At 41.4% G+C, this 25,715-nt stretch overlaps 1 protein-coding gene across 13 annotated transcripts in view; it reads right to left on the bottom strand.

Moving 5' to 3' along the window:
* Positions 1-14,132: 14,132 nt before the first annotated feature.
* Positions 14,133-25,715, bottom strand: part of tns1b (tensin 1b) — a 195,063-nt gene continuing 183,480 nt past the window's right edge. For all 13 annotated transcript variants that reach the window (XM_085134529.1, XM_085134527.1, XM_085134530.1 and 10 more), the window contains 9 exons: positions 25,004-25,132; positions 24,695-24,787; positions 21,931-22,008; positions 21,691-21,759; positions 21,509-21,535; positions 21,004-21,172; positions 17,799-17,867; positions 17,613-17,642; positions 14,133-16,849 (listed from right to left, as the gene is read on the bottom strand). In XM_085134529.1, the coding sequence (XP_084990655.1) occupies positions 16,711-16,849; positions 17,613-17,642; positions 17,799-17,867; positions 21,004-21,172; positions 21,509-21,535; positions 21,691-21,759; positions 21,931-22,008; positions 24,695-24,787; positions 25,004-25,132 (803 nt within the window). In that variant the 3' untranslated portion in view covers positions 14,133-16,710. The remainder of the gene's footprint in view (positions 16,850-17,612; positions 17,643-17,798; positions 17,868-21,003; positions 21,173-21,508; positions 21,536-21,690; positions 21,760-21,930; positions 22,009-24,694; positions 24,788-25,003; positions 25,133-25,715) is intronic.

The following is a 25,715-nucleotide window of genomic DNA, read 5'->3' as shown; positions in this document are numbered from 1 at the left end:
CCTTTGCCCACCTCCACCATACCCCACTGCTCCCCTGGTGACCTCTGGAGCCATCTGTTAGAAGGATCTGAGATGTGTTGAGTGGATGGAGGGCGTGGGGTAAGCAAAGGGGCACCAGTAGGAATTGGGCCTCCTTCATTGGTGATTGAGAACTACGAGGTTCAAGGGAATTTGTACACAAAGCATTGTGGGGTTCAAAGTGACACCTTGTAATAACAGTACTCTGTATTTATTTTGGCACACACAAAGGCCGTAACATATCTCAAAGCATTGCAACGGTGCCTTTTGTTAAGGATGAGACTTTTTCAGCAGCTTAGTATACAGTGCTGGGTCATGTTACAGTGTCCTGCACAGCCTTTCTACACGGCCGCCATCAGCGCTGCTCAAAAACACTCGAAGGAGGGCTTCCCACTATAGCTCTTGCTACGAACAAGCAGTTGGCCAGTAATAATGAAATTCTTTTTCAAGATCCGTTTGTTTTGTTGTTCATATCTGTTTATTAAAGAAAAGAACAAAACAACTTATGTACTATCTTGCGTGTGGGTCACGTTTTCTTATATTCTATATTGTAGAGGTTTTGCTGTGTATTCTTTCCTATGGCTGGAATGCATACTGACTAGGATAAATAAGCTTCTAAAGTAGTGCCCTTAAAAACGTATGTTTGTCCAAATGTGGCTGTGTTGAGTCTGCTTTTTCAGTCCAGCTATTTGTTTGTTAACAATTGAGATTTGTGATGGTTGTTGTGATCTGGAGCTTTCTGCCAGAAAAACAGAAACCAGAAGAATCTGTTTAAACCAAAATTGTGAGCAAGGCAATCAACTTTTTTTTTTCCTACTGAAAAGCTGGAAACTTTTTAGTCTACCTGCTGAGAGTGAAAGAAACAGCATGTAAAATGAAACAGCCATTGAACAGGTGGGTCTGCTCTGTTATGCAGCTAACTCTCCCACTGCTGGAGACATCAACCACCTGATGCCTTTTTCTGGCTGCCCACTTTCTGTCCTTTTTTTTTTTTAAACTGTAGTATTGTAAGTACTTCTAAGGTTTGTCCTTTACCACATTTCCCCAGGGCTGTTTTTACTGGCACATGCTTCACATGTACCAGAGGCCAGGTGGAAGGAGGCATTTTTCTGGCCTGTGCTGTGATGTGTTTAAGCTGTAATACAGTATTCAAAGTCATCAATGACTGTTTACGTAGCCTGTAATCATACACAGCCTTTATAGTTTGCAATGGTACAGTGGAAAGGAATGCATCAAATACAATGTTTTCCACACACGGGTTTTACTTGTTTGGCCTCCCAGGTACATTAATGATAGTCAAGTATACTTGGCTGCTGTTTTTACCATTTATTTATTTTTCTGTGAAAGAACAGTATCACTCTCAATCATTTTACTATCGCTGGGCAGCTCTTGTTGGGCGTTTGGATTGGTCCTCAATTCCACGTGTTGAAATATCTTTGGGAAACATACAGAATCCCAAACTGCTCACGATGTAGCTGTGTGAGAGTGTTAGAAAGCATGTTGGTAACATCTTGACGCCGAATACCACAGCACAGCTCAAGTCCAGCTTCCTGTAGTAGCATCGAGCTACCTGGGGAACACCTGGCGTCCTGGTGCCAGGCACCAAGCACCTTCTTCCATTGCTTAGTGGTCCAGTTTTGATGCTCACGTGTCCATTGTTGGAGCTTTCGGTGGTGGACGGGGTCAGCGTGGACCCCCTGACTGGGATGCACTGAGACACCTTTCTATTAGAACCAGCTTTAAATATTTCTGCAATTTGAACTACAGAAGCTCATCTATGACCGGAGCACACGGGCAGCCTTTGATCGACTTTGCTTATTTTCCACTTGTGAGTAAAGGAGGGGAAAAAAGCCCAAGATGCTAAAATTTATATTTACCTTTGTCTTTACTGGTGTTTGGTATGTGTAATACATCTCTACTGCCAGACTGTGGCAGCCAGAAACAGTTTGCTGACCACCAATAAAATAAACAACAGAAAAGAGCACAATGCTAACTTCTAGTCCGGCACACACATTTTATCAAACAGAAGAAACATGCAAAGCCAAGACACAGACACAGCCATCAACTAGAAACAAAAATGAAGTCTAGTAAAAAACAAATCTGCCAGGTAGAGCTGACACAGGTGAATGAGGGTTATCTTGCACTGGGAATGATTCCCAGTGAAAACTTGCAAAACTGCTATTCCTGAAATTTTAAATAAGATTAATTACTCATTTATTTGTGACATGTTTATATATGCCAAACGGTCATAAACAGACTATCTGGGGTTCCAAATTTGGTATAGTTATTTATTGTGAGGCATTTCTTGGAGCATATACTGAATGCATAGACTCCAACTGTAAGGGTTGGTGCTTGTCGCTGAAAACTGTCAGTTGCAGGTCGATAAGAAGGGATTGGCTGGCTGAAAACCACAGAGCTTTATAATGGAAAAAAAGGCTTCATAGAGCTGCAGTGGTCAGCAATAATCTAAGCCGGCTGGTCACTACATGAAAAGCCCGTCACATTTAAAATAAGGTTTTAAATAGGCCTCAAAAATCCACCATAGTAACTTCTTCAGGAACTGCCTGTCGTCAGAGCCATCACATGCTTATTAGACTGCATTATTACTCTGACTGATGTGTGTGAGCAGTTTAACCTTTGTTATTTATGGAGAGAAGACAGAGACATCAAGTGCCAGGTTCAGAAAAGAAATCCAAGGCAGTCATGTATCGGTGCCTTTGCAATAACATCCTGAAGGTTGTATTTTTAGCTGAAGTCTTTGAGTCAGGGACGTGAGGCGGGCAGCCCAGGAGGGCCCTTACCATCCAGATGGTGACAGCACTCGATGGTTTTGCCTTTGAGGCGCCAAGATGGAAACATTTGGAATAGGAGTGAGTCACACACACCGGTCACAGGATGGACAGTCAGTCACGAGTCCAGTAATCACTCACACATATACACAACTTTTGTGTACACACACAGGATGCATACTGTATTTCTATTACATGTTTGTCCTTTCTGTACACCAGTGAACTCCAGCAGCCGCAAACATCCTGTAAAACATGTCTAGCATCTCAGTCCCAATTGTCAAGATGAAAGGACAAATCAGATGTCCTCCTGTTTGTGACTGAATCCTCGCCAGATCTGGAGATGTGGCGTAATTTACACGATTAGAGCAAATACATTATCGTGCATGTATGTATTTTCGTTCTGCTTTTAAGGTTTGCACGCCATCTGGCAGAGTGTAAACTTCTCTGCGCATCCAGTTGGAGCCAGGAGGCCTGACACTCATTTCTCACTCCAAATGGTGACATGTTTCCATGTGTGACGACGGGCAGCAGGCTTTAGCAAGAAACAAGACACCTGTTGCTCTGGTCAGATTACCGCGCTTTGCCAAGCAGACGTAATATTGATTTTCACATTTTCCCTCCCATTAAGTAGCTTGGTTGCGCTTTCCAAAAGATGAAAAATGGTTGGAATAGGTACTCTGATGGTTAAATCAACATTTATTCTAAAGTTGTTTTGGTAAATGGATTCAAACTGAGGATTCACCCACTCCCACAGGACTATTCTGGGCTTTTAGGTGATTTCTAACTCTCATATAGACACTTAGAATTTAGGGTTCAGTGTATTACTTGGGGGCACTTTGACACACAGACGGGTAGAACGACCCAACGACCTCCCGATGAGGTCGTTAGTCTGATCTGCAGCCATCTTTGATTCAGTTGAGCTGTAACTCAGGCTGTTTCTTATGTTGCAGAAATGTAAATTTGTAACTTAAAAAGTAACTTCTCTTAAATAAATAACTGTAAATTTAAAAAGAAAATCTCCAGTGCTTAGCTGTTAGTAGGTGTAGGTATGGTGACGTTTAGTAAACCAGTGCAAAACTGCTGCTCTGTGAAGCAGATTTGGGCGTCAGGTTTTCAGAGTGACTGCTGCAGCGAAGCCCTGCATTCACTGGTCAGTTGCTGAAAGTAGTTATTAAAATTGGCTCCCATTCAGATTTCAGTTATGATTAAAACTCTGTCCTGAGCTGCTGTAAGCGGGCAGCAATCTTACGTATAATACTAGAGAAAGTAGCGTCTGCCCCAACTCTTACGTCACAGCAAAAGTGGTCATTTGTTATGCCCTGTGGTTTGTGTGTAGTTATGTTTGGGTGACTTAAACTACTTGTGGTTATGGGAAGCTCATGCATATAGTTTGGGTAAGCGACGTCATTGTTTGCATGGCATAATGATACCTATCGGACAAGAATGGAGTCAGGTAAGGTTAGACTTCTGGCTACAAACCAACCAAACCAACCCAGTCCGTGGATAAATTGCGAGGCACCGGAGGGGCCTCGCAATCAGGTGATCAAAATCAGTATTTGGTTTGGCGAGCCCGAGCTAATTGGCCCATAATTGTACAGCAGTTGTCTCTCCACAAAGCCAAGATTATATGTCTGAGTATGACAAAGGTGTCCAAATCAGAGCCACAGCGGAGAGAAACTTGCAGGCGAGAAGGCTAAACACAAGCAAACGCAGATTAGAAGTATTATCCACCGTCAAATCAACAGCTGATGCTCTCGTCGTGTCATCTGGACGCCATGCGGCGAAGCGACTTACCACTTCCAGAGTCGCAGCTCTGGCATGAAGGAGATGAAACGATTGGAATTCTGCTCATGAATCCTCTACGCACGACTCGCAGAGTGGTGATAAATCTTTCCCGTAAAGTGAAGGTTGAACTCGGTGGTAAGAATGCATTTAGTGAGAATGCTGAGGAGGGATGTTGCTTTAACTCTGAAAGACAAACTTGAGCTTTAATGTGAGATGACGATGGAAGGAGTTTTATGCACAATCACTGGCCTGCTTAAAAAGAAAAAGAAAACACCATTCCTTCTCTGAATATGACCCACACAACAACAAATGTTCTAATTTTTTAAGCCATAACAATTTAATGTTGGTATGAGAAATAGATCTACATGTACGAGTGGAATCCATAGAAACACAATGTACAGCTTACGTTCACTGAGGTGGATGGAAATATTGTGCACAATACAAATGTGAGTAGCTCTGGACAAACATCTGTCTGGAAAGGAAACACTGCCATCAAGTGGGCGGACCCATTATTACAGACCACTGCTGCAACCGCAAGTCATACCACATTAAACTGAGAAGTCAGTGTTGCTTATTGGAAAACATCTGTGTACTATTGATGGATTTGTCTTTAAGCCATTTTGTCTGTACATTTGATCCCTCTGTGAGACAAACGTTTAAAAATCATTGATATAATAAGGACATCCGTTACAGCATCACGTAATATTGGATTTGTGCTGAGTAGTAAGATGAAAATGTTTGGCGTTTGTGGCATAAATGATTCTGTAGTGAGAAAAACACCTGCTGAGTTGCCTCGAGTTATCTCACCTGGTTTTCTGTGCTGTGTGTGGAAGAGCTGCCTGAACCCCGCCCACAGAGAAACTCAGAGACGCAAATGATTTTAAAATATGATTTAAAAAATAAATACCAAATATTATCATAATAAAACTCCTTTTGCTATTTAGTAAATGTGTAACTATTAGTGCTCTTATTATTGTTGCTATACTAAATATTTTGTGTTGATCAGAACCTTCATCTATGTACGTTGAAACAGATTTAATGGCGTCACTTTAAAAATGTCTTCTTGCATGAATGACAAAAACAACAGTGTTCACACTGTTTGTGTGAGTTGTCAGTCAGATCTTATCATTAAATTCTTCCCTTCTGCTTCCTTGCTGTCACATGTCATATATGACTTTTAGCCAGCGCTTAGACGTCAAAAGCAGTACTTGGCACGCACATTTTCTGCCTTTCGCCGTTTTCCCAGATGGCCAAGATTTGATAGAACGTGTTTTAGGATCCAGAAATATTGCTCATTATTCTCCTCGTGAAGAGATGGAGTATGTGTTTGTTCTGTTTGTTTGTCTGTTTGTTAGCAGTCTAGAGTCCATAGTTCTCAAGCTTTCATGCGTAAGTTTTGTGTGATTGTATGAATAATACCTCGAGCTGATTTAATTTTGGTGACAATCGTATGGGCTCAAATTCTGGTCATAAATATTTTGTACTTGTAAATCAGACTACGTAGCTGTGAACTGAGTTTTGTAACCTTGTAAATCAAAATATATGAAAACTTTATGTTTGTGCATCTATAGATGAGAGAGTGTGTGTGTTGTGCATTTCCACACTATAAGAATTTGGTATGTCACTTTTTCTTGAGCCTTTGACTTCTCAACGAAAACACGCAAATACACTCCTCTATATGTATATATGGAGGGATGTGCCACTCTTCACTGACCCCCATATTTGACCCATTCCAGTTTGCTTACTGGCCAAACTGCTCTACAGAGGATGTCATTTCCGCTGCTCTCCATCTGAGCTTGGCACATCTGGAAGGAGAAGAACATTCACGTACCAATGCTGTTTGTTGACTTCAGCTATGCAGTCAAAACGATGATCTCGCAGCAGCTGCTGAGCAAACTGACCTCCCTGGGTATCAGCAGGGGGGTCAGTTTGCACCCCCCATCAGGCCCCCCCATGTGTAACTAGCTGCTGGACTTTGGTGAAGACTGCTGAGAAGATCATTGGGACTTCTCAATGTCCCATGCACAGATGCCATCTCAGCAGAGCCCGCATCATCATCAAAGACTCCGCCCAACTCCAGCCGACGCTGTTCTTCCTGCTCCCCTCTGGAGGTTTTGCAGCATCAGCATAATCTATTCTATTCTATAAGGACTCCTTGTCATCTCATTCTGAAGTTTGATTTACTCTCCAGCTTTTTCATTTAGTATTTATTAGAGACCTTTGTGAAGCCTCTTTCTAAACCATGTGTTTTATTTGCTTTTTGAGTTTGGTGTTCTCAGGCCTGGAGAAACTGTAGACTCGTGACATCATTGAAATAACACAAATGACATTAATTGCAAAGTTTTTATACCGTGACGTTCCTTTACCCTGCTCATATTAACTGTGTGCATTTTTTGATAATTTTATTAGGCTAGTAAGGCGACAGAAAATTGCTGTCTGTAAAACTTTATTATAACAATTGGAGAATTTAATAGACTAAAGCAATGATGTCATGAGATTGCCCTACAAATAATCCCAGTAGGTATAGCTAGACTTGGCTGTGGATTTTAATGGAAAAGCCATTTGTCGCTGTTATGTTGTAAATCATGCGTGTGAGCAATAAGCCCAAGAACTGTGTCATCCTAAGATGACACACTTGTAATAAATAAGCCATGGTTATTTCAGAAATCTGGAAGTTACATTTGATCGAGTGTTTGGTTCGCAGTGTGTCAATTTGATGTGGAAATGATCACACGTGATTTTATTTTGCGATTATTCGAATGATGTAATTGATTATTCTTTTGTCTAAGCAAATCTTCGCCTACAAAGTGAATTTTGAACAATTCAAAATTTTAGGGATCATCTTCAGAGCTCTTCGTGGCCACGTGTAATAGTGTGCTTTAAATTGAAACACCAGCCCTGACCTGATAACCAACCCAGCCACGTGAGCTGCAGCCACTTGGTTTTCAGTAGTCGGGTAAAATAGTTTGAACTTTATATTTTTTACAAAGAAAGTGAAAGTTTTTGTTTTTGAAGACAAGTCCATGGAGTTTGAGGCAAAAAGAGTTTTGAATAACTAGGATTTTTAATGCTTTAACCACTTTTTTACACACTTTGTTATATTCAGCATTCAAGTTGATTAAAGATGCTATTTTCCCACCAGTCTACATCCAATAACGCTTTTAATTTTGGCAAATTTGTTAAAAGTCTTGAATTTAAGTCTGTCATTTACAAAAGTATTCTCATCTCGCTCAGCGTTCTTTAACAGTCCCTTTTGCGGTAATTATAGTTTTGAGTATTCGTGGATAAACGTTGGGTTTCCTGGATTTGAGCGGGTTGATCCAATTCTTCCTGTCAAAGCTTCATCACACGGCATGAGAAGCATCTGTGAACATCAGCTCTCTCAAAGCAGGGTTCTGAGGGGTTTAAGTCTGGGCATGGCTGGGAAATTCTGACAGTTTGAGCTGGAATCGCTCTGCGATATTGGGTGAGCAAAAATATTGAGCCACACCCCTTAATCTTTGAATTCGGGTGTTTACAGTCCCATTACCGCAAGTTTATAAGAAAATCAAGCCCCTATGGATGCAGTCTGCCTTTGCAAATGTTTGTGAGAACAGGTTGACTGAAATTGAGTGTCATACTGTAATTATCTCGGTTACAGTTGATGGTGGAGGAAAGACATTTCTGACTTGTTGCAAAGTGGAAGCATTTAGGTACCACAGCAATCCAGCCACCACAGAAGGCCATGTAAAGTTACAGAACAGGGTCGCCAAGTGCTGAGGTTTGTAGTACCAGACCTGCTCTGGCATTAACATCAGACTTTCCACCAGGAGCTTCAGGGTTTCCATGTCTGAGCAATTGATGCAATGTAACGGTAATGTCTAGCTGACCCAGTGCTTTTGTACATGTAATGTACATCTCCAAAAGTTGATTCTGTTCATCTGGACGTAGCGTTTTGTGGGAGAAGAGAAAAAGAGGGCTTTGCTATTCTACCCTGGAACACCACCAAGCCATTGGTTCAGATATGTGGATGACACCTGGGTGAAAATCAAATCTCAGGACATTTCACGGATCACATTAACTCGGTGGACCGACACATCAAATTCACCAGGGAGGATATGAAAAGTGGCAGGTTAGCCTTCTTAGACTGTGAGATTTCCATCAGTAATGGGGGACATCTAAAAGCTGACGTGTACCGTAAACCTACACATACGGATCAGTATCTAAGGTTTGACTCTCATCATCCACTGGTCATCAGGACGCTACAACACAGAGCGAACACCATCCCCACTGACACAGCAGCCAGGGAGGCAGAAGAACAGCACATCAAGAAGGCCCTGAGTAAATGTGGTTATCCCAGCTGGACTTTTGTCAAAGCTGGAAAGGCACCTAAAGAAAGCTCCAGCCGATCCAGGAGAGAAGGACAACCGCTGCCCAAGCAAAAACCTGTAGTGATCCCATATGTGTCAGGAGTATCGGAGCAGTTGAGACGCATTTTTTCTAAACACCGGGTCTCTGTGGCTTTTAAACCCCAAAAGACACTGCGCCAAAAATTGGTCCACCCCAAGGATCGGGTCCCCCAACACAAACAGAGCAACATTGTGTACACTGTTAAGTGCCAGGAGGATTGCCAGGATTTATACATCGGGGAAACCAAACAGCCTCTGGCGAAACAGATGGCGCAAAACAGAAGAGCTACCTCGTCTGGTCAGGACTCTGCAGTCTATTTACACCTACAGGCCATGTAACATCCTGGACAGGGAGGAACGCTGGTTTGAGTGCGGAGTCAAGGAGGCCATTTACGTGAAAAGGGAAAGACCATCTCTAATCGAGGGGGGGGGGGGGAAGGGTACATCTTTCACCATCTTACAATGCTGTGATTGCAGCCATTCCCCAACTCTCTGTGAATGGCACTCATGGCCATTGATCAGTGGGATTTGATCAGTGGATTTTGATCGGTGGTTGTTGATCAATGGTCATGAGAATTTGCATAATTAAGATTAAGTAACTGATCTCACAGCCCTTTGTTCCTTCAGCGGGCTGGTTTCAGTCATATGCAAATGTACTGTTTATAAGTTTTGGGGAAACCTGCAGTCAGCTGAGACTGAAGAAGTCACTTGGATGAATGACGAAACATTTCTCCCACAAAACACTACGTCCAGATGAACAGAATCAATTTTCGGAGATTTACTTTGCTGGATGATTGAGAATGCATTGAGATGTAATGTACATCTTTGTCTTAGCTGTTGATCTTAGCTGTATTTGCCTGCTTTCAGTCTTCCTTCTGTTTTGAAGAGTATCTCTGCCTTTGCCACTGTGAAGGAGCCATAATCTGTAATTTATTCAAAAGATGAGCGCGGCCACATTATACCACACATTGATTTTAGACATTTTGAAGTCTAAGACTAGTCCAAAAGTATAAAGGCAGAAAAAAACATCCAAAATTAAACAATGGACATGATCGTATATGAAGCAATTTGATTGTTTCAAATTTCACTGAGTGTCAAATTAGTTTTATTCAGTATGGCTAATGTTAGCAGTGCTAGCACCAGTAGTCTTACTTTCTGCAGGCTTTTGTCCACATACCTGTGTAAAATGTGGTTGTACATTGCTTTGGTTGTGTGGATATATGTCATAGCACCCTGACACAGTCTATATAGGATTGTTCATTTTCCTGTAACTGGTTACTGTCCACCTCACAGGGAGACGGACACACTTTCGTCCGTCTGCAGCCCCGATTAGAGTCTTGGAAGCAACAGATAAGGCCAGTTGTGCTCCCGTAAGATAATACATCTGTTATTAATCTTACTTCTCATCACAGAACCAATGTCATTTATTTGAGCATTTCAACATGACAGACTATAGAGATTGACACGAGGCAGACTGAAGTGGAAATGAGCAGAACTGCAGTTTTGGCATTTCTGAGTTGGCTTAACTTTCCACACTTTGCAACTTCGAAGTATCCTCACTGTAGCATCAGTTGGTGGAAGGTTTTTTTTTGGCATGCTCACGTTGTCCTTTAAAGGATAGTTTGTAACCACAGGTCTGTTATGAGCAGTGCTTTCAGTTTTAGACAATGTGAACTGTGAGACCTTATGTACATGGGTGTGTGCTCTCCATTGATATCAACGGGCTAAATGGCTGTTATCAGCTCTTATCAATCCCAGACCTGCTAACAGGCGGATTTCAAATCATTCAGTGGCGGTTGTCGCCCTTGTTAAATAGAAATATTAAAGCAGCATTTCAGTCTTAAAACAATGGACTTGTGTGGCGTGAGTTTGAGGCCAGGCTCTTTGGACTTTGGTTTGTTTTGTTGTTTTTTTCTTTAAATCACTCTTCACTTAAATTTTTCACAAGTTACTCGGTTACATTATTCAATTACATCACATATTCAGTTACAATACATCTTTTTACAGCGTGCAACAGACGCCTCAAAGCTCAATTTGCTGCAGTACCTTGCAGCAACTTGTACTACTGGAGCATCTATATTTATTGCTGCACATAAGTGCTAGAGTCCTTCTGTGTAATCTGCGTTGCCCTGTGGTCTTTTCACATTCTTCTTCTTCACGTTGTTTCCTTTTTCCCTCAAGGTCAAGAAAGTGTTCTGAAAAGATGAGGGACGCATCTATGGGTGTGATTTGTGTACTCCAAAAAATAAAAACCCTCCTATGCATCATGAAAGCAAACAGAATGGACCTGACTACAGTCTGCCTGAGTGCTACATTTGATTAAATTATAATGTAAAAAACAATAAAGTGTAAATGTGCACAGATCAGAACCACATCTTTGCACGTCGAGCCGAACATGTCTCACTTTAAAGTTATCCAACCAGGAGGATGAATAAACCTGTTTTATTGCAAGAGTCTGACTTTACATTCTTTACATCCTCTCAAATTTCATATGAACGATCCTTTAATAACAATCATAATCCACCATTTTTTTTGACTCCTCCCTTTATCCCCCCCTAAGCCCCATCATCCCACTCTGTCACACCAGCACTCTGCATTAGGGATGGGTATCGAAAACCGGTTCTTGTTGAGAACCGGTTCCCAGTGTTTCAATTCCTTGGAATTGTTTGCCATTTTTGCAAACGATTCCCTTATCGATTCCAGTCGCCCCGAATGACGTCACCACGTTGCGGAGCGTCATTTACCTGGCAGGAAACACGGCGCCTAAGCGGCTCAAACGCTCAAAAGTTTGGTTTTGCTTTACGAGAACGGATGACAACAGGGTAACTTGCAATACTTGCAAAGTAGATATTTCATTTAAGGGAGGAAACACTACAAATATACAAAAGCATTTGCTCACAAAACTCACGATGACCTTAAATGAATGTCGTGTTTTTAATTCCGCTCGACTCGTGAATCTCAACCCAGCAGCAGCGGTAACGTTTGCACGTCCTCTCCCGTTAATGCGGCAGGTAAATAATCAACTAACAGTGCATATTATGTTAGTGCGATCTGCCTTATTACAAAACCTGCCATTACTGTGCATTTAGGTGACCATGATGAGAGAGACGTCTGTCTCTCTCATCATGGTCACCGCTGCAGTCTACCGGTAGCGTCTCCTTTCAGGCCAGGATAGACGAAAGTCTCCGAGCAGTGACTAAGTTTGTGGTCAAAGGTTTGCACCCATTTGCCACAGCAGATGATTTTCCGTAAGTGAATGTGTTTAATTGTAGGCAGGGACATTACTGGACATTCTTGTGTAATTGCTACAGAATAATTGATGTTATACTTTGTTATTGCTACAGAAGAATATTTATTTTACATTTACAATTTTTTTTCCTGGGGACCCTGTGACACCCCATTGAAGAGCCGTAGGCTGTGGATCTCTTAAGATCTCACTGTTGGGTTTGTAAGGCCATGTTACTCCTAAATTTCTATCTTGTTCAAAGAGAAGATATAAAACAAAGTTCTAAGCTATTAGACCTTAGTGTTCTCCTTTTTTAAAAGAATCGATAAGAGAATCGATAAAGAATCGAATCGTTAAACAGAATTGAAAATGGAATCGGAATCGTGAAAATCTTATCAATACCCATCCCTACTCTGCATGTTCTCCTTCACTACATCCATGAATCGTCTTTGTGGTCTCCATATTCCACATCTTTGTTCAGTACGCCCACACTCCCTCTGCATGTATCCAGACTATAGCAGCCTTGTCTCTTTTCAAACTGCTCGACATCTTGGTTCATCCTGGTCAGCCTCCTGTCTTTTGTCAGTGCCACAGTCTCCAATGCATACATCAGAGCAGGTCTCACTACCATCTTGTAAACCTTATCTTTCATTTTTGCCGCCATCCTCCTTTCACAAACCACCCCTGACACTTGTCTCCGCCCACTCCATCCTGCCTTCCTGCCTGCACTCTCTCCTTCACCTCTCTGGTACACCGTCTGTGGCTTTCGATGGTTGACCCCGGGCAACTGAACTCCTCTACCTTCACTCCCTCTGCTCTTTGCACCTTCATGTTTCCACCTATCTCCCTCTCACTCACACACACATGTATTTTTTCTTACTTACTGATTGTCATTCCTCTTCTCTCCAGAGATGTGACCCCTGCCACACACCTCGCCAACGCTGCCTGTGGGGTGGCTGTGGCTCAGGTGGTAGAGCAGATGTGCTAGTGACTGGAAGGTTGGTGGTTCGATCCTTGACTTTCCCAGTCTGCAGTTATCCTTGGGCAAGATACTAACCCCAAGTTGCTCTCTGATGCGCCATTGGAGTGTGAATGTGTGTGAATGCTTAGATTGCACTTAAGTATAGAAGGAAGTGCTTGTATGAGTGGGTATGAATGGGTGAATGAGGCATGTTGTATACAGTGCTTTGAGTACTCCGGGAGAGTAGAAAAGCTCTATAAGAATCAGTCCATTTACCATGTCCTGCATATATTTCTCTGCCACCCCGACTTCCTCATACAGCACCACAGTTCCTGTCTCGTCACACTATCAGACGGTTTCAGTGAAACTCATTCTGACCTCCTCTGTACTCCATCAACGCTCTCAAAGCAAACGTCACATCTGTAAAGCTATTTCTTAATTTAAAGTTTCATTGCTGCTCACTGATCATCACCACTCTTCTTAACCAAACAACTCATTCTAACATCTATTGTTAGAATGAGTTGACTCATATTGTATAGTTATCAGCTTTATCCGTGTAGTTACCACAGCTCTGCAGATCACCTTTATTCTTGAAAATCAGAACCTGTACACTTCTCCGTTTCTCAAGCATCGTGTCACTCTACACAAGACTGTGTTAAACAGTCTGATTTAAAAAGCCTTCTCTCGTAGACATCTCTATATCTCCATGGGAATCTCATCTGAGCCTTTCTGCTCTTCATAGCTGTCCTGTCTTTACTCATCCTCTACACTTCCTGATTCACTAACCGTACTCCTCATTCACTCATTAGTTACCACAATCCACCCATCAATTTGGTAATCAGTTTAAAATGTTATACCCCCCAAAATGCAAAATTGTAATATTTTATGCTAAATTAACCTCAAATCTTCAGTTTCTGCACAACAAAGCCAACCTGCCTGTTTAGTGAAAGAACAAACTTAGGCGGTTTTGATTTGTACTGCTTTTTAATGTGTTTTTTTTTTCCATCAGAAATAGTAAAAGCCATACAATGTAGCAAACCAAAACAACATGACAAAGCTCTATACAGGAATAGTAGCTCATTCACACACATTCTTGGGTCCAGACTGATCTGTCTAGAGTGGGCTGACGCCACTGGAGTGTCCATCTTGGCAACCAAATGACTGACATTCAGTTTCATGGTTAGGAAGTCTTTTATCTTTTTTTCCCCTCAAGAAGGAGTTTGTAGGCAAAAAAAAGCTTATTTGTCTTATAAGCTGAGCCAAGAGGCAGTCGTCACGTGAAACTCGCACTGATATCTTCCTATGGGCTTCTCTGCGGAAAGGCTGGTTTAAATGAGACATGAAGATGCACAGATTAGTCAACAGGCCGAAGGTTACAATTTGAGTCGAGCATGCAAGCTCCTGCTAATAAATAATGGAACATTCTAGTCAGGTATAAAACTCCTGGAGGGCTCCATTGCTTTTTTCCTTTTTGGAGGTTTGAGTCCATATAGGCCCCCAAACTAACCCTTACTGATGTTGCATCATGCTGCCATAGGTGGGAGTTTTCATTGCCGCTCATTCCTTTAATTAAAATTGAAAAAGCAAAATAATTTTGTTTGTCAAGAAAACGACAAAATCATTTAAGTTTTGTCAGTGATCAAATTATGTTAACTCAATATTTCACAGCTAAAACACTGTATTAAATTAAAAGTGGCTCCTTTGTAGTGATCCTTTTGCGCCACACGGGGGAAGCAGCTACTTACTAAACTGTTTGGCTGTTAAAAGCCTCAGACCTGCTGTGAGGCAGTGTGAACGTAATAGTCGATAGTCTGCCTGAATACACGCAGGGACATGACACAGGTCTGTCAACAGCTCCCCTCCACTCGGCTGACAACAAAAACACGGATAATACTTTAACATTTTAAGTGCTCTAAACCTCGACAACGTATTTTCTCGGCAGGTTTTAAGTGAATAAAACAGCGGCGTTGGCATCACTTTAGGATAACTCCAATTTGGACTTTAGTAACAACCATTTTTCATACAAAATATTTCCCCCAAGAAAACAACAACAAGAATGTTAACAAAAAGAAAATAATGCTGTGAAAAAAACATTCAAAAACAACAGTGATACCCCTTTTAAAATGCACACACTTTACACCTCTATATACGTCAATGCACTTGACTTTAGCCAAAATAAAAGCAATCTTTTCTTCTTGCTTTCAGTAATCTTGATGTATACTTTATAATACATGTATACAAGATAATATAGAGCAACAAAGCAACAAAAATAAATATCTTAAGTCACTGTTTTGGAAGTTTATATATATATATTTATATCTATATATGTATAGCTTACTTTTGGGTAGGGTGAGAGCTTCTTTCATCGATGGAAACTTTGAGCAGAGAAAAGTGCAGAGCAGATTTGGAGGACTAAATCTTTTTTCTTTAAAATAAAGATCGTCCTCACAAAAACTGCCCTCGGCCCTTCAATCATGAGTGAACGGTGTGGCTGCGGAGGCTGAACAGAGGATGGCGGCAGACGGTAAGCAAACCCTCCTCCTCCATGATTCTCTGATACAATCAATGCCTTGTGGATGCAGTGATTCAGTGGCCTGTTCTATAATGTTTTTGCTGTGGTCTCACTGAATGCAAGGTTCAGCTGATCTCTTCGGGCTCAAGCTGCACATCAGTCGCATCTTTAGCTACACTACGAACAGGGAAGGACCTGTGGTATTTTGGCTATTTGCATATATTAAGACGGCGTGGATATGTTTTAGGTTCTTCTTTTTTTTTCTTTAAAAGCTCTGCATTTAGTTAAGAAAGTCAGGCACCAAATGTTATCTAGAACAGTCCTACTCAAAAAAAAGCAATCGAGAGTATTTACACAACCCTTACCAGCTGCAAAAAATCTTTTTTTGCAAGACGGCAACGGTGCAGAATTGACCTACAGTATCAGTACATACAGAAAGAAACAGTATTTTTTGTTTAAGCAGCCATATTTGTTTTACAAAAGAATACTTCCGACCCTCATAGTCAGGGGCACGCTATACCCGCCCTGACTGCTTTTTTAAAATCTTTGGTTGACCAGTCAAAAAAGCCTGAAAGATTCACAATCCACCTTTTACATCACACTACTTGACTTCTTCTCTTTTAAAAAACCAAAAATGAAACAGTTGCTAAAAAAATAACATTTGCACACAATGTCATTCCCTCTTCCTGTTCATGAGTTAACCCTGCCCGGGAGGTTAAAGTCGCCTCCCTTGCCCATTGTCACACACAGCCACGCCTCATCCTGCACTTCCTCTGGTCCATTCTGGAGTCCATCCAAGATTATAAGCAAACGCATGCAAGCCGCGCACACACGAACACACTCTCAACACACGCGCGCGCACTCATTCTTTCACAACTACACACGCGTTGGCTTAAATGTGAAAGAGCAGGAAAAATAAAGCGATGCGTAAAACTGAAAGCCGAGAGCGTCTGTGAGGTTTAAAAGAAAAGGAAGGAAAATAACCAAAGTTATTTTGAAAAAAAAGCGTGAGGGGTTTTTGCTGACAGCGCTCATCGTTTCTGCGAGGTGATCATCTTCGAGACGAAGTTGACGATGGCGCTGGCAGGTTGGTCAGGGTCCAGCTCGGCGAAGAGGTGGCTGACGTTGTCTGTTGTGCTTCCCTGCTTACGCGCGACAAACCCGAACAGCCTGAAACATCAGTATTGGAGATTTTGTCATTAGGGCTGCCATTTTCATTCATCAACGACTTAACGCAGATTTACAGACACTTTAAGGTATTTTTGTAAATGTGTGTTTTGTTTATTTAGTTTAATCTCTTCCGAACTGAAGCCATCGACAGGAAGTAGTTTTTAAAAATACATTACCTGAACTATTGCCAGGATGTACTTCATTATAATACCAATAGTACCCTTAGTACAAAGTAATAAGTACTTAGTACTAAATGAAACTGAAAATGTTTGTTCCTGCTTCCCATGGAGGTGAGGTTTTTACCAGTTACCAGAACGTTATTACAAAAATGACCTTTTAAGTAGTTCACATTAAAGCCCCACTGACATAACAGCGGATAGCATATTTGATGATATATCGTTATGTAGTTGTAACAGCCAACTAATCAAAGTTTAAAAAGGAAGGAAGAGATGGAAGCAACACCGACCATTGTGTTGATGTTACACAATCCACCAGAGGGCACTGTGTAACTTCTCTGTTTGCAATGTGTTTGAAACACTACAAACACAAGCAGAGTGTGAACGAATAATCAGCAGGTTGGAAGAGTAAAACAAACTGTTTCTTTTCAAACTTCAATGCCATATCATCTTAGTAAGGACTCAAATTACTACACGAAGCAACTGTTATGGGTGCGTCTGACAGAAACTAAATATCAGCATCGGTCAGGCTCTTAAAAAGAGTACTTTCAAGTATCAAATGTTGACTGAAAGGAAAGTTTACTTACTTGGCTGTTCCTCCCTCAGGCTTGTTCCATCTGAAATGATTTAAAAGTATTTTGTTTAAGGTCTTAATTAAACAAAATCAATGTGTTACTTGGACTAGCTGAAATCACGGGCTTTAAACACACTTGAGGAACTGAAAACAAGTCGCTAATATTGTTCTAAGTATTTTAGTGGCTCTCTGTACTCACTTTCTGTCCTGAGGGTCTATATCACAGAACGTGACAGTGTTGGTAGGGTAATGGCGTCGGAAGAAAAGCCTAAAAAAGATGTAAATGACACAAAACTTAAAAAGTGAAACGTCCATTCTGTGGAGTGGCATGTCATATACTTTTATAGAGCTTTTAAACAGAGCAACCATCGATGATTTTAGACTGATTTGGTCAATATGAACTTTAAACTCAGACTGTCCCAGTTATGCGAGGGCTCTACTTTTTCTCGTGTATCACTAAACATCGGACTGGTTCTAAATTGTTCATTCCATCAGTACCAGTAAGCTATCTCTCTTTGTCAATGCTAGCATGCTTTTCCTGACAGCTGTGCATTTAAAAACATTCATGTAAAACTTGTGGAAGCTGAGCTTCTATGATAATGCTGAAAGTTCATGTTTTCAAGCATTCGAGTAGTGAAGTTGAATGCTTGAAATCACTCTTCCTGTTAAAAATGAGTTCTTCTTCTCTGCCGTCACCAGTGTTGGGTAAGTTACTTTAAAATAGTAACTTAGTTACATTACTAGTTACTTCTATCAAAAGTAACTCAGTTACTTCAAGTTACTCGTTACTTTCAGGGTAACTAGTTACTAGGGAAAGTAACTTTGGTTTTACTCAGAATTCTCTTGTTAATGTGTTGCTTCCATAACTTTGCCAGTCTTCTAGCTTGCTTACTTGCCACAAGTGCACTGTGCCACCTACCAATAGAAAGGAAAAGATAATGTGCATGTTTCCACGAGAGAAATCCCACGCCTGGACCGTCATTGACTGCTGCCATGATTCTAGCCTACGTCACAGCGTCATGTGCGCCTTTTACATCCAACACAAAAACTGCAGTCGTGATGCTTTGATTGTACTCAACTTACTGTACTGTAACTCGGAAATTCTGCCTTCTGAATAGGAAGATGTAGGTAACACCAGACTGCAGATGAGCTGCATACAGGGCTGGACGGGGACAAAAAATCGGCCCGGGCATTTTGACTAGAGACTGGCCCACCATTATAGGAAAAATCATAAAGCCTTTGAATGAAAACAAACACTGTTGTGACAGTGATGTACACTGTTTTGATGGTATATATGCATCAATCGTTTGTTGTAAGATTGAGATAATTATTTTTTAAAAGCTAGACATTTTAAATGAGAATAAGAAAGAAAAGTATTTCTTTGTGCCCCCCTCTCCCTGTTAATGCCCTACCTGGCCCCCCTGGCAAAACTTTGCTAGATCCGCACCTGCACAGTTACCAGCTGTCAACTACCTAAAAAGGATCCTGGGGTTATCTGTCTCTCAGAAACGGTTCATAACTTCCCTTCAACTCATTTATGTCACCTAAAAGGTAAACCTGTTTCTCCATCACCTGTTCAGCTCTGATGGTTCAGTAAGGACATCTCCTGGTTTCATCTTCATGTTTCCCTCTCACCAGATAACCAAACCGATATCATGACCAGCAGCTTTTTTGCAGCTGTGGCTCCAACAAACATCAGCTGATACTAGAAATTAATATTAAATCAATTCTAACAACAGCTGATCAAGCTTAAAAGTGCTGCTGTTGTTTAGCGTGACATCGGCTGGTTTCCTCTTTCTGGCGCAAAGTGGGCGATAAACAAACAAGAGAGCCGATCAGCTGATCATTGATCAGTTTTCATGATTGAAGTAGAAACGGGAGAGGGAGGGGGGAGAATGAAAGAAGAAGAGGCAGCTGTGCAGCAAAGACACAGAATAACTCCAGCTTTGTGCCTTTTTCAATGTAGCCGAATTACGGGACAAACTGTTCCTTTTCGCCTCAATAAGAAACGCGTAATATTTTCTCTGAATACCAGACGGGACGGTTGGCAACAAACAAAATAAAGTTCAACATCATTAACTTCATAGCACCCACCCAGCTGTATAGAAACTCCGTCATGCTAGCTAGTACGCAGTATGGAAAAAGTCAGAATAACGAAAATAAACTGCACCTAAACTTGGTTTATATCTGACCCAGATAGACTGCAGGTCATAACTTCTTACCTGAAGTTCAGTTCACACTTGGACTGGCGGCCGCCTCGGGTCTCTTTTCCTTCTGCATCCCCTTTCCCTCATCCACCTGCTGCCTCCACCACTTGTCAATGTTACAGAATCTGTGGTGGAAGCTCCGCGATGCCACCACACGAAGTAACGAGTAACGACCCTATCTAAATCCCAGTAACGACTAACGCGTTCCTGATTTTGGCATAATAACTAGTTACCGTGCTCGTTACCACAATAATAACGTAGTTACTGTAACGCGTTACTTAATAACGCGTTAGTCCCAACACTGGCCGTCACCAAATGCTTGATCACAAAGTTGGAGTTTAGGGTTGCTTTGAGAAAACTGCTGCTGTGAACTACCACTACATAAATAAAAACTGAAACATATGATGCATATGATTCTTCTGCTTATCTAAAGTGCTTTTGGTATGGCCAAAGGCTAAAGGAGAGTAAGACTTCCTTTCTCCCCAAGATCTTTTTCCATCTCCTCTCAGGGAATGTTGAGATATATAATCGTTCCAACAAATTCTACTGTGGGCTCCCGTCCCAGCTGGGTGTGCCCTAAAAACCTCAAAAGGGAGGTATCCAGGATACATCCTGATAAGATGCTCAGATCACCTCAGCTAGCCCCTTTTGACACTGTGCTCCTCACAGTATCTCTAAGGGTGAGCACAGCCACTCAACAAAGGAAACTCATTTTGGTCGCTTGTATCAGCAGTGTCATTCTTTCTGTCACTACCCAGAGCTCGTGACCATCATTGATGACTGGGACATAGAGCCACTGGGTAGTCAAAACCTTGGTCTTCTGGCTTAGCTCGATGTTTCTATAACAGGCCCGTACGTCTGCTTCACTGTTCCCTAACACCCTTACAAAGCTCAGCACCCAAATGTAATGATGATATGCAGATGAAATAATAGGGAAAGCTGTGAAATAGTTAATAATACAGTGTATAAAAATTCTAATACTTTAATTTTCTCTATTGTTTTGTGATTGTGTTCAGTTGCTCATATTCATTAATTCCAGCCCTTTAAAGACATGTTTATATCTTAAAATACGCTGGGATGTCAAAGGCTCGTCAAAAATATGTCTGCAACAACATCTCCATATGACATGCAACATGTACACTTGTGAGACATCAAACACCTCATGTTTTAGATGGGACAGGCGTGGTTTAGACTTACTTCCTCTGGTTGTCAGTGAGTGTGATGCCTTGTGAGGACACCTTGAAGTGCACAATGGTGGCAGTAGGTGGAGAAGCAGCAGCCAGTGTCTCAGATATGGCCTTAGCGACAGCCTGAGGCCCTGTCAGTGATTCCATCTCCACTGAGTTGATGTAGAGAACATTGCATGCTGCAAAGAGAGCAGACATCCCAGCTGGATAAATGGTGTCAAACCCAATCGTGAACAATCTGTTCATGCAATAATGTTGACAGTGTCCTCATTAGAGTGCATGCTTTCTGCAACAAGGCTGGGGTTTTAGAAACCAAACAGATCATTCCACATAAAACATTCTGTCTGTTATTGAGGGCAAGCTGGACGCTAGTGTTAAAAGACATGTTCTGGGGAAATCTGTCACGCAGGACTGTTATTTATTCGTCTTCATTTGTGGAGCATACACGGACAGACAACACACACACGATGCACATTCCAGTTGTAGGTTTCCAAATGAAAGTGCACAGGGTTTACCATTGGAATCAGCAGGGGCCCTCAGCACTGGGACAACAAGAACGTCACGTTGTCAGAATGAGTGACAAAACACACTAATGACGCTGACAATTATGTCCAAGAACCTCAAAACTTGGCTGACTCTCTTGGAATGTTAAACTTAAATAACCTAATGACTTTTAATACTGAGGAGGAGGTTTTACCTGCTCCTTGTTTCAGCCTTTCAGCCATCGGGTTTGCTGTTGTGACCTCCGGTACTTCCTCGGTGAGCTCTGATTTACAGGAGAGAAAGTTTAAAGTTTACAGTTTTAGCACGAGGACTCCATCAAGGGTCAGATTTTCAGTTCATATAACTTTTTTTTAACTGTAAAGATTTGCTTAAGAGTAACACAGAAACACTTTTAAATGGAATACATGTTACACAGAACACTTATTGCACATACCTGTGGTGGGGATGACTAGTTTGCATGGGAGGGCCAGTGGTGTTATAGCATGTTGGTAGACCAATGCAGACAGGCAACCTGTCAAAGGGAAACAAGTTTTTATAAATGTTCAGCATTACTTAAAGGGAGTTTTGAGTTGCCATGAGAAAGTTTGTGGATTTTTTTTTTTTCTCAAATAACTGGATCAATTCTGCCGCTTGGTAGTTTTCTTCTTAGAGTGCCAAATCACAACAACAGTCGGCCCAGGGTGCTTTATATTGCAAGGTAAAGAACTACAACAATGGAACGAAAACCCCAACAATCAAATGACCCCCTTAGAGGAAACACTTGTTGACAGTGGGAAGAGAAAAACTCCCTTTTAACAGGAAGAAACCTCAGAACCCGGGGGGGCGCGCCATCTGCTGCGACATCTGCTGCGACTGGTTGAAAGTGATGGGGGGGAAGACAGGTGGAAGAGAGGCAGAGATCAATAATAACTAATGATTAAATGCAGTGAGGTGTATAAACACATAGTGAGTAAAAAAGAAACACTGCAGTGCATCATGGGAAGCCCCCCAGCATCCTAAGCCTATTGCAGCGTGACTAAGGGAGGATTCAACATCATCTGATCCAGCCCTAACTCTATGCTTTATCAAAAGGAACATTTTAAGCCTAATCTTAAAAGTAGAGAGAGAATCTGTCTCCTGAATCCAAACTGGGAGCTGGTTCCACAGAAGCTACCAGTTTGGGAGTGTTGCTTTCTTCAGTTATAACGACCATCTTGACACGTGGTATACATGACCTGTAGCTGGTTAATTGTGTAACAAGATTGCTGCCATTAGGCTTTTATTATGGAGACCCATATTAAAATTATAAATAAAGAGGCAAATGTATGTGCAGGTAATACCCCCTGAGCATTTTGACCAGACTGAAGCATGAGCTTTTGACTCTTATAGTGACTTTTTCTTGTAGGTTTTCTACAATAGATAAGCCCTATTTACCTGCTTTTCAAACCTTCTGTTTCCATTGGGCAGCCAATCTGATGAAAGCTAACTTAAAGGGAGGTGAAGGGAGTTAAAAGTAGGGATGCAACAATACCAATTTTTTCAAACCGATACGATACCGATACTTGGATCTGAGTACTTGCCGATACAGAGTACAAAAACCGATACTTCTACCACACACACACAAATGCAATGAATTGGAAGACAGGTTTTATTTTATTCTCTGCCGATAATAAATAATATCTTAATAAAAATGACCACAAAAAAATTTCAAGTGAAAAATAAGCACTTCTCTTAAATTATTGCAGTCTCCACATTGTAATTTAACAAAATATCACTGAACTATTGGCACTGTCTCGAGCTTTCAGAATAATAAATAAACACTTCTGTTTGGAATAAAATAAATACAAATTAGGTTTGAGAATAAAATAAACTTTTAAATTATTGCAGAGTGTCCATATTATAAACAAACAAACAAAATAACGAAAGTATTTGGCATTGACGAACGAACTCCCCATCTGCCCGTGGATCATCAGACCACTGTGCTGTTAAACCAAGGACTGACATCGCGCACACACTGCCTGTCTTTACCTCTTTAGAAAGTTTTGGCACCATTATCTCCCTGATGTGTGGGCGGCTGGGAATTTCATATCGCAGCTCGAGTATGCTGAGAAGACGGTGCAATCCTATGTTTTCCACGACCGGCATTGGCTGGTCATCCAGAGCGATAAAATGAGTCAGAGCCTCTGTTATTTAAACTGCCCATGGATTTTCTCTTGACATTTTTCATTGCTTTTCCAAAACCTGAGCTAAAGTTGGCTGTTCCGGTGGAACTACAACAATTTTTGTTGTAAAAAACTACAACAAAAATGACAAGCCACCCTCTGATTAATGAAATAAGTTGGTATCGGTTCGTGGTATCGGTTAACTTTTACGAGTTAACCGATACCACATTTTACAGTATCGGTCCCAATACCCGATACCAGTATCGGTATCGGTGCATCCCTAGTTAAAAGGCTTATTTTAGGGAGTGTATGAACTGAGGGGCTGCATCACGGCCAAGGATTACTGAAAACTACTCTATTAGTGTCGAAGAATACAAATTTAGATTTTAAATTAATCATAATGGATCCCTCGTTAACTAAATCTGTCGTACGCCTGACTTCTTACACAATGACAGCTGAATCTTTTAATTGGAGTTATTAATGTTACTTTTTTTAAATGGTGAAGGATTATGGATAAACTTCACGAGCTCTGAAAGAGGGATTCAAAGGACTCAGGTTTAATTGTTCATTGTTGGCTGTAATGTCACACTGAAGTAAATATTTTTTGTTTTTTTTAAAAGATGACAGGAAAAACAAGTTTTGTGCTTTTGTGTTAGTTGAAATTAAAGAAATACAAGCAAAAACTGCACTAAAGAATAAGAGCGATAAAGTGAGTTACAAGCTGAAGACAAGAGTGGAAGAGAAGAAACGAGGAGCGCGAAGGCAAAAGTTCACAGAAGTTGGCCTGCCCCTTTAGTGCATGCAGACACACACGCGCACACACAGCAGTGTAGTGTAATTAGAAGGGAGAACACGAGAGAGATCACATCACTCAATACTATAATTACAGCAGGATTAGACGTTTTCAAACTTGGAAAGGGGCTCAGATTTTCAACTGACACACAAAAGAGAGAAAGCGCTCATGCTTGACATTTCCTACAGACTTGTTATGTCACTGCTAAGCTGTTAGTGTATGTTTTAGAAATGAAAGACAGCAGCAAGAGTGCTTCCACTAACCAAAGTAAGGTTCGTTGGGGCAACCTTTCAGCTTCACTCCTTTAGGGCTGCTCTCGATCAGGAAATGCCTCACCAGTTCATTGGTAATGTCACCTGCAACAAAAGAGCCAAGCAGTGCGTGAGTCCAGGCGGGTAATACACCAGCTGAATCACATTCAGACATCGCCTTATATCTTTGGTATTAATGTACTAACATTCATGCTGCCTCCAACAAAACAAGAAGGGCTGCACTAAACACAGAAGTAGTGTTTGTACTGAATATTTGGCACATTTGTAACTGCTTTGTACTGCCCACCGTCCTCCCCCTACCTTTCTTGTTCGGATGTACAGTGGGTGGAGGAGACGCCACCTTCATGGCTAGGCCATAAGCTCCTTTGAAGGAGTGACTGTCCCGGATAACAAAGGCTCCGGGCTCCCTGTCCTTCAGCAGGCTGATGGCTGGGACACAGAGAACATTGACTTACTTTAGAACATCAGGAATCTGGGAGGTGATACAATAACCTACATGACAAGCCACAGGTGCAGCAGGGCTGCTGAGTCGGTTTATGTTCCAACACTCACCTCAAGATAAATTAAGATCTTTTAACAAATCTTTAAACAAATTTCCCATGTGGGGGACTAACATCTACTGACTGTTAATCTGACATCAACAAGCCACATTTCATTTGTGCCTTTCTCAATAACCAAAACTTGAATGTAAAAACTCCTCGGCCGTCCGTTTCTGATAGCATGCTGTTGCTAGCAGCCCACAGAACGACTCGCCTGTGGCTCATTATGGCCTCACAGATTAAATATCAGTCACTCTTTACTTTTGCTGGGTTCAGATGACACAACAAAGATGTAAAGCAGCACCAATCCAAAGATTTAGGCTATAATGGATAAGAGAGGCCATCAACAGTTGCCATCTATGAATAAAAGCTAGTAGTCTTGGGTACAGTGTAATGCATGAAATGATACATCGGCCAAAGGACAAGCAGTCCAGATATGTCCTCTTAGTATGATCTAGTGTTTGTTTAAATTC

This window comes from Neolamprologus multifasciatus, chromosome 16, assembly GCF_963576455.1.
Source record: "Neolamprologus multifasciatus chromosome 16, fNeoMul1.2, whole genome shotgun sequence".
Classification (NCBI taxonomy): domain Eukaryota; kingdom Metazoa; phylum Chordata; class Actinopteri; order Cichliformes; family Cichlidae; genus Neolamprologus; species Neolamprologus multifasciatus.
This window is presented reverse-complemented; position numbering and strand designations above follow the sequence as displayed.